The 10067-nt window shown below is 32.3% G+C and overlaps 2 protein-coding genes across 2 annotated transcripts; one reads left to right on the top strand and one right to left on the bottom strand.

Annotated features, from left to right (window-relative positions):
* Positions 1–331: 331 nt before the first annotated feature.
* Positions 332–1046, top strand: LOC107620462 (uncharacterized). The gene has a single exon (XM_016322618.3). It carries the CDS (start codon positions 362–364, stop codon positions 977–979), a length of 618 nt encoding a protein of 205 aa, XP_016178104.3. The 5' UTR covers positions 332–361; the 3' UTR covers positions 980–1046.
* Positions 1047–2531: 1485 nt separating this feature from the next.
* Positions 2532–6869, bottom strand: LOC107642413 (Afadin/alpha-actinin-binding protein). Its single transcript, XM_016345759.3, has 16 exons — positions 6657–6869; positions 6546–6577; positions 6319–6430; positions 6110–6207; positions 5910–6006; positions 5642–5731; positions 5468–5530; positions 5240–5314; positions 5089–5154; positions 4918–4995; positions 4508–4618; positions 4350–4427; positions 4146–4265; positions 3855–3898; positions 3751–3778; positions 2532–2936 (listed from the first exon to the last, which is right to left on the bottom strand). The coding sequence occupies exons 1-16, from the start codon at positions 6687–6689 to the stop codon at positions 2922–2924; spliced, it is 1140 nt and encodes a 379-aa protein (XP_016201245.1). The 5' UTR covers positions 6690–6869; the 3' UTR covers positions 2532–2921.
* Between the last annotated feature and the right edge of the window lie 3198 nt (positions 6870–10067).

Below are 10067 nucleotides of genomic sequence, written 5' to 3'. Positions count from 1 at the left end.
TTGGTTAAATCTCACATGCAGAAGAGACCGCCCAACAATACAAATATGATAATTATATTAGTCACTTAGAAATAACGACACAACACACACACACACTTTATGCCTTTTTCAATTTGTTTCCTTGTGATTACAAAAAAGACATCTCAAGTCACTCAAACTACAAGTAATTAACACAAACACACCATCAACAATAATCAATCTAACTAACAATAACACAAACTCAAAAATAGTCAAACATCAAATTCCATATCTAATTATCTCTCTCTCTCTATATATATATTACATAGATAGAGAGTTGTGTATGTCCTTCAATAACTCACACACACACATATTAAGAAGCATTGTTCATTTGGAAATTAAGATGGATTTTGAGAACCAAAGTGATGAGAGAGCAGTGATGAGTAAGATTCTGTCAAGAAGATCGTCGGTGGGGTGCTCGTCTCGTCTCTCATACTACCGTAGTGGCGGCGGAGAAGGAGGGGTTCCGTTCAAATGGGAAAAGCAACCCGGGGTTGCGAAAGAGAAGTCACCGGAGAAAGTGATTCCTCCGCTGACTCCTCCGCCGGCACTTGTCAGCCTTGGCCTCCCAAAGCCATGCATCCACTATGAACCCAATAAACACACCAAGCTCATGAGGCTTCGATTTTGGAAGAAGAGGGGAAGAAGAATAACGATGAGGAGCAAGAAAGCACAGCGAGAATGTAATAACAATGAAGGTGGTTGTTGTTGTTATGACGAGGATGTTGGTTTCTTGAATAATAATGTAGATTACAGCTCGGATTCAGAATCAACAATGATGACATCATCGTCACCACGTGGCTCAGTGTTGTCTTACTCTTCGTTTTCTTCTTGTTCTTGTTCTTCGTCTTCATCTTCTTTAGCTAAGAGTACGAGGGAAAGGGTGATTTATGGAAGACCCTTCAACTTGGGTTGCTTCCCTAACGTGCGTGTTATGGTTTCCATTGCGAGGCGAGAGTAGCGTTGTTTGTAATGTTATATCTTAGGTAAAAACTCTGGTGAAGTTGATTTCACTTGAAGTTGATATCTAAAAGCCGTTAAATAAAAATTTAGTCAAACCAGTCAAATCAGATAACGGTTCTCAGGTAGACTGCAGTTAAGTTTCCACTTATATCTTAATAAGTTCTGATTTACTTTTATGTTTACATTTTGAATATAATAACACACACTACTTTGATATGAAATGAAATGTAATGGATGAAATTGTGCACACCTGACCTCTTAATGAACAAGTAACAAGCATGCATTATATATTACAATCCCGCTACGTCACCATTTCTGCCAACTTCTGCCAACTCTTATTTATAACTGTGTTTAATAGAAGTGTCTTTGTAGATGTGTCTAATAAAAATGTCCTTTTTATAGCTATGTTTAATGGAAGTGTCTTTATAGATATATTTTTTGGATGTGTCTCTTTATATATATGTTTAAAATATAATAATTAATTATTATTGATAATAAATTGACAGATAATATATTGATACCATATACTTTTTTTATATATTATTATGCATCATATATCACCTTTATATTAATATGCAATATGTAAACAGTAACACCTCCGGCTTGTTGAGTTGAGTTGAGGGGCATTATTTAGAATAACCATGCTAAGTGTAAATATATTTTAAAATATAAAATATATATTAAAAATAAATTAAATAATATATATATTTATATACAAAATATAATTTTAGTGTATATGTATTTTTGTTTAGAAAATAACATGGTAGTTGACTAGTAGTTACTGTCATCAGAAACTCATCAACTTCTCACCTTCATTCTTCAAAATTAAAAATTAAGTCACGTACGTTCTCTTTTAATTTTGTTGATCAACTACCTTTGTATTTTTTTTTTTTTTTGAATTTTTGTTCTCTTGGTCTGTGATCAACAACTAATTCAAGCCATTTTAAAGTATATTGGGTCTAAGCCATGATGAAAGAACGCTAGGCCAGCCCCTTTGTGTATTAAAAACTAATAACAATACCAAAATACAAAAACTAATAACATATATTGCCACTGAAAAAAAAAATTAGTAACTAAAAATGAAAACACACACACACACTCTCTGACGTCGACAAAAACTTAAAAAGGAAACCAGAACCAAAAAGAATAAAGAATAATGAAAGTAGAAATCTTCAAAACACCAAAAAAGAAAAAACAAAAGTAAAACACAGTGGAAATCATTGAAAAAAAAAAATATAGTCAGTATACCTGGGCTTAACAAACTATAGGAATATGCAAAAATATAGTCAATTTTAGAACCCTGCATCCCAATGAATCTATTTCTATTTGCTTTTCATATAAATAATGTTATATGCACTTTTTCATACAAATAATGCTTTTCATAAATTTGTTGTACAATTTTTATTTTTAATATTAAAAATAATTGATAAGAAATGTTATGTACACATATGTATAAATCTCTCTTGTATACCTTCTATTCATATTAAAAATTAAAAATGATTGATAAGGAATAAGATATACAAAACAAAAATGTACACAATTATATAAACATCGTTTTAAAAAAAAATGTCTTTTATATTAAAAAAATTGTACAGAAAAAGTTTAAAGACTGCGGCCTACCTTACAGCTTCAAGAGCCAATAGTAGCAGAAATCATGTAGATGCCAATATTAAAAGCTACTAAATTTGGTTAGTTGTGCCATCAATATCTTTTCTCTTCTAGAAATAGTTCCAACCTAAGAGTACAAGACTAATTACAACATCATAATAATTACAATAACATTCCCCCATACAGAGCTTGTTGGCATAAAACAAGGCAGTGTAGGACGGACCCGCAAGATCAGTTACACATGCTAGAACCTTGATGTTCCTGCATATACACTAGAGGTGTACATAAACAACTATCATGCGAAGCATCAAATGTAAGTGCCCTCAACTTTGTTAGTTACACACTGCCTGTAAATCAAGAAAGGATAATATCACAACGCAGGCCATATCAATTTCACATATTAAGAAGCAAGTGACAACAAATCAACTGTTAAATGCAAAGTAATGATAGCAATGGTTTCACCTTATTTGTTATTACAACCTACCACCAATTGGCAGGTTGGTTGTTACACGTAATAAAGATTTCAAGTTTCGAGATTGAATACCACAATCATATGTTAATCGTAATTATATGTAGCGAATACAGGAATCAGAAATGGAGACCTCATAGAAGGTTAATAGTACATCAACACTACTACCACTATCATCACAGCAGGGGAATAAGTGTGGACACAGCTCTGTAAGTCCCAGTGGTAACAATTTAGCTTCAAGATTTCAGGTAACAAACAAGTCTATTAGGAGCTAGATTTCTAAGAATGAGCTAAATGAGCCTAGAACAGAAGTGAGCCTCACTTAACAAATGCCAAAGTGCCTAACCTCCAATTTGCATACATAATTCGGTGTGCAAAAGATATTCTATATCTATCATGTATGAAAACAGGATAGCAGACTCAACAACCGGACATCTGCGTAAAACGAAACATCATGTTTGTTTGAGGCCTAATCATTTTACAAAATAACGTATACCACATTGCAAATTATTGCCCATGGTTACTTATCAATCAACCACAAGAAATCCACATGTTGATACTAAAAAACCCTCGGCATCTCACTGATGAATTGAAAGTGTGTTGGTTATTAAAAAGAATCTATAACCGAATTCTCGCATGAAAAATTATTTTTAAAAACGAAAAAAATTGAAATCATACTATAATATACATACCTCAGCTGCCGATGGGATGATAGAGTCCCTGTAAAAGTTGTTGAAGCAAGTTAATTTGCCGTATCCATGCATAATTTGACAGATCTTAACAAATCTAAGAGTACCTTGGCCTGTCAGACTTGGCAAGATGTTTTGACATTATGGATGCCTGCAAATACACATTATCACAATTCTCAGTCCTAGAGAGACGATGCATTGTCAAATTAACACACACACCAGCACCAAGAAACTATGTTGTTACATTGAAAATAGTGATTAAGAGAAAGACTTTGGATTTGTTGGAAGAAAAAACCATTTGACTAGATACAAGGTTATTTTTTCTATTCCTCAATTTTCACAGTTAGTTCCTGATTTTCCTAACTTGTGATTGCAATTGCAAGAGTATGAAACATTACCTGCTCCTGTATAATGCTCCTTGCTTCAACAAGTTGTGCTTCAAGCTCAAGTTCCCTTTCAGTAGCCTCTGAAGTAACTTCAGCCCCTTTCTGAGCATCTTGCAATTGATGCATGCGCTCCTTCATATTTCAACTTTCAAGCATTAATAATCAAAACAAGCCAATTCTATCTAAAAATACTTACAGATCAAAAGATATAGATACCTTTATGGAAGCCATCTTGGTTCGAAGACTTTCTTCTATCTGATCTCTGGCCATGTGAAAAGGAAGATCAAATACATCCTGCAAGTAACAAACTAACTAGTTTCACTTGATAGTTTCACACTGGGAACAAAATATGAAACATTATACAGTTTCCACACCATCCTCCCAACCAATGGAGATTGCGACGGATCACTGTCAGATCTTTCGCTGGAGGTCATAGATTCCTTCACTAGTCCATTAGGAGCATTTAGGAAATCACGCATATCCCCCTGTGATAAGTACAATCAGTAATTCGATAATCAAGGACCCTGCTTCAAAGGGAATGGTATACAACAGAAATATGGCCTTTGTAACACATATTTTAAAGGAGAAACAGATTATTTTAAGAAAAAAAATGGATGAAAAACAAGAAGAAAAATAAATATTTTACAAAGGCAAATGAAAGATCCTAAATAACATTAAATAGAAGGAAAGAAAACATGTGCAGAAGAAAACATACATAAATCCAAAAACTTGTCTTCATGTAGGAATTTCAGTGAATAACAACAATTAAATATCAGGATCCTACCTGCATTGATCTCAATAATGCTCTTAAATCGGTATTCTCTGCCATTAGTTCTTGATTTTTTGCTTCACATGCATCCACCTTCCAACATTATAAAAAAAAAAAATTGTAAATGATGTCTTCACAATGCTATGGGTTTGGTATTACAGGGCAAGAGCTTATCAAGTTGCATACAATCTTTTTATAAAAATCATTGTCAGCCTTCTTCCCATTCCATGTTCCACGTTGCCGGCCTTCCTTCTGTTTACACACATCATAGACACCTAATTAATATGAAATTTAAGATCCTCTGTGCAGAGATAAAAACTACATGAATGGTTGATACCTGGAGAAGATTCATTATCTCCATGCCTGACCTTGATTCCTTCTTCTTTTCCATCAACACTTGGTTTAGCCTCTCCTGCAAGTAGAATGTATCACCCCCTCAAATTGAGAACTAACAACTTACGGAGTCATGCAATATTTCATCAGTAAAGTTCGTACTAAGCAAGCACCAATAACTTAAACACATTGCTTCTTTGTATGAAGAAAACCTGAATATGTCATGTCCTACCTGCAACTTTATGTATTCCTTTTCCTTCTTCTTCATCTCATGCAGTTGTTGAGTCTTTACTTGCTTTGGGACAATTCAAATAATCAAAGCAATTAAGAGTTAGAAATTATCGATTTTGAAGCACAGTTTGGCAAACAACACACAGCAATAGGCAAAGCAGATCCATTCTCTAACCTGATTACCAATAACCATTCTCTGAAACTCATCCCGCTCCTGCTGCAGCTTCTCAATTTGGGCCTTGAGAGCTGCTGTGTTTTTAGCTTCCTAGACAAGAAAAATTAAATACCCATATTAAAAAAATGAAAAGAAAAATAGAGTAGCATTACTTTGTAATAAAGTAAACAGTTTAATGCTTGCAAAAGTGATACACTCGATCTTTTCCTTTAAGCAAGAAAATCATAAACTTTACGTTTGCTAAAACTAGATTTTTATATATGCTCACCGTTCTAGTAATAGTAGCTATCTCTCTATCTTTGGCTTGTAGTTGCCCTTCAAGCCTCTCAACTTTGGCCTCCAATCTTGATATGTCGGATAATAATCTACAACACCATTCATTCAGGTACCGTGCAAGACAATTTTGCATCTTATGCTGAATCCTCAAATGGCTAGAACATTTAATTAAGCTCTGAAATGAGAATTTACCTCTGTCTCTGGTCATTAGCAGACTCTCTGAACTCCACGTCACGCTGCCTCTGTTGCAGCAAGAAGTATATGCAATTGCAAGTCCGTGCAATTGAAACCTACCAAAAACAACCTCCTTTGAAATTTTTTCCCCAAAATAATAATAATACTAGTAACAATGATTATGCAAGAGAAAACAATGTAGATGAGAAAACGAAATTGAATCTCACGGGGTCATTAGCGAAGAGATCGAGGGAAGCAGGGAAGCCAAAAGTGACGAGGGATTGGTTCAAATACTTGGCGCAATGCTCTAAATTGTCCACATCGGCGAACGCGTACTCTCTGAAACGACGAAAAAAGAAGAATCAAAATTGAAAACCGAAAATGTGGCTGGAGATCAAAGCAGCAAAAAACAGAAGAAGAAGAAGAGCGAGTCAGCGAGGATTAACTAACTCACCCGCCGGTGAAAGTAGAAGCCTGAGAAGAAGGCTGCAAAACAAACCAGAAAGAAAACACAATTAGAAGAAGGGAACAAATGCAGAGTGAGGAAGAGTATGTTAGGGTTTACCCTAAGATCGAAATCTGCCTCAGTAGGTGGCATTGTTGTTCTTCTTCTTCACTGTGGCTTCAGCGGTTTCAGATCTAAACTCTCAAGTGTAGTGTTTATTGAGCGGTGGCCAAATTTGAAAGAAAAAGGTGAAAAAAAAAAATATCTACGCAAAAATTTGAAAGAGGAAAAGGGGGATGGTGCTGTTGTTGTGGGGAGAAGTGAATGAATGATGTCTCGTCACTCACGTGACGGTGATTTTATGGTGCTCTCCAGTTAAAGGGGTCCACCTGTAGTCTTGTTTTGGAGATTTCCCACGTGGCGGTGTATGACTCGTTGGGTGAAAAGCCATTGACCGAATTTTGTAGTATTTTTTTCCCTTTTTTGATTGGATATGAAATCCAAATGCAAACTAAAGATACTTAATTACTTTAATGCATTGAATTAGACGTGCAGGTGTGTTATGTTTTTCATTACTTCAATTCTGGTTAGGGTGCACTTCTCATATCATAATCATCAATGGATTGCATAAGTGAGCCAAGGGAGTAGTGACTAGGAGTATTTGCGGTGCAGTTTGATCGATTTTGAGTCAAAAATTCATTCAATTCGAACACTAGTTTTACTTGCGGTGTGATTTGGATTGGATGCTTTTTTTAAAAAAAATTCAATCTGATTTCAAGCGATTCTGATTGGATTGGATTTGTGATTTTGTAAATTAAAAAATTAAATACATATAACAAGTCTCAACATCAAAGTTTAAATAATCAACAATAACATAACAAATCTCAACAATATCTTAAAAAACCAACGATAACATAACAATGGAAATAAAATTCTAGATTAGTTAAAATAAATAAATAAATAACATTTTGAACATAAAATATTTATTAAATAATAATAATACATGAATAATATAAAAATGTATAACAAATTGAACATGTTATAAGTATAATTGTAAATATAATAATAAAATAATAATATTATAACACATTGTACGGTTTGGATTGGATTGGATCGGTCATGAAAAGTAGATCCGAAATCTGATCCGATCTAGCGGTTTGCAAAAAATATAATCCAATCAAATCCAAACTAATGCGGTTTTAATCGATTTTCGATTTGAATTGGATTGAACGAGCAGTTTAATTTAGATCGGTTTGGATTTGAACAACCCTAGAAGTGACTGAATTCGGAAAATTAACACTTGTTTTTCATTCTACTTCTATTATGATAAGAAAATGATGGGACATTTTACTTTTCTTTTGAAAAAATATAAGAAGACAATGAGAATATTAAATAATGTAAATAATAGATATATTAGATATTCAATTTAATAGGTATGTAAATAATTATGTTGATTATTTTTAATTAGATAGTTATTTTTTTATTCGATTTACTCATATACAATTAATAATAGCTGGTTGTTCAATTCATTAGATATCATATAGTTATCCTAATATTAGGATTTAAGAAGTAATTTAGAGACAAAATATTTTTTACTTTATTGAATCAATTCTAAAATTTATTATTCATATTAGTTACAAAAGTCATTGTTTCCTAATAAATCTTTTTTTTTTTCCTTCACTCACACCATCACAAATGGCACCCCTTTCTTCCGCAAAAGGAACCATGTGTCTATCAATTATATGGGAGACATCATAATTTAAGGCACGTGCCATCTACAATAAGGACAAAGAAACAATACAAGCTAGATTATTAGTGCCATGCATCATTCGTTTGCCAACATGTCCATTTGCTTACGAAAAGGTTCATCATAATTATTTATTCCATTCATATTTTTCTCTTTAATTCAGTTACACTAAGGCCCGTTTGGAGAAACAGTTTAATTAAACTCTTTTTGAAAAAATAATTTAAATAATAAATAATTATATTAAAAATAGTTTATAAATAAATTATTTTATGTTTGGATTTTTAGTTTTAAAAATATTTATTTTATAGAAATATGATAAAAAATAAAAATATTATGAGAGAAGTCATTTTTTTAATTTTTATATAAACTCCTAAATAGCTTTTTAAAAAATCGCAATTTAATTTTAAAAATTGTATCAGACATTAATACTACTACTTTTTATAAGTCAAAAATTAAAAAAATTTATTTTTAAAACTTCCCAAACGGACGTGAGACTTGTTTGTTTAGCGAAGGAAAATATCGGAGAAAGAAAAAAGCGGGTGTAATTAAAGTCTAGTTAAAACTGGTTATTTACTTCAGCACTTTAGCTAGAAAATATTTTCATTTTCATTTACTATATATATTGCGTCCTTTCTTTAAGATTTAAAATTATTCAATTTTTTTTTTGTCATGGGCTTAGCCATACAAGGACCCAAACCGCCCAGAAATGCTTTACTCATAACTTAAGTCATAAGAGTGGAATTATTGTTATTATTATCTGTCAAAAATTTATGGTACACACGTTAGGCTATTATCCTTCTAGTTCTGGTAATGGGCCAGCCATTAAAAATTGACCAAAGTGGAAACCTCTTTCTTCTAGGTTGAAAAGTTTTGATGGGGGTCCAACTGCTACTTAAGTAGTTTTTATGTAATAATGGTTTATTTGGTACATGGTACTTTGGTAGTTCTCACCTAGATATGAAATAGGACCGTTGGCAATACCAAAAAAAAAAAATGAAATAGGACCGTTGGTTAATTGCTTAGTAATTTATGGAGTAAACCAATATAATGTTTGAACTCTCAACACTTAGTTAAACGGATGATTGAACTGACCACTCAACCAAACTAAATTAGTTAGTCTAACTCAGCTGAGATTGTATTTTTTTTATTAGCAAAGAGTCAAAGAGACCCTCTCTTTCGATTTTATCCTCAATTTTTGAACGTTCATATTTGGAACTTCTTCTTTTTGTCGATATTTCTATAACCTTTTTCTTTTGGTGAGTTATGTTTTGTTATGGGCTTATACCTCTGTTGGATCCGTTAAGAAAAACAACCTAAGCTTTTCTTAGCCAGCAAAATTTGTAACTTTTTTTTTTAAGTTTTTAAGTAAGTGAATATTTCAATGAAGATTTTATAATTGTTTTAATGTAAATTTTTTTTTGAATAATGAATTATAGAGTTAAATTTTGATATGTTATAAAAGTGTTGTTTTTATTTAAAATGTGTCTAAATAAATAAGTCACATTTTTAACAAAAACATATTCATAAAAAGATATTTTTAACATCTTTATTTGAGTAATTGCCAAATTTTAAATCCTAAACTTTGAAGTATTTACATGGTTGATATTAACAACTAATTTTAGCCTTCTTGAAGTTTATTTTTGATAAGTAACAAGTTGGCCACAAAATCTTCTTATATACACAAAATATAGGGCAAATGACCTGAATAAACCCAATAGATTTCAATATTTCGTGAATGTCTCAAATCAAAAAATGCAACGTCAAAGTTCTAAAGTATATTTCTA

Source organism: Arachis ipaensis, chromosome B1 (assembly GCF_059453495.1).
Source record: "Arachis ipaensis isolate K30076 ecotype BB chromosome B1, ASM5945349v1, whole genome shotgun sequence".
In the NCBI taxonomy this organism is placed as follows: domain Eukaryota; kingdom Viridiplantae; phylum Streptophyta; class Magnoliopsida; order Fabales; family Fabaceae; genus Arachis; species Arachis ipaensis.
This window is presented reverse-complemented; position numbering and strand designations above follow the sequence as displayed.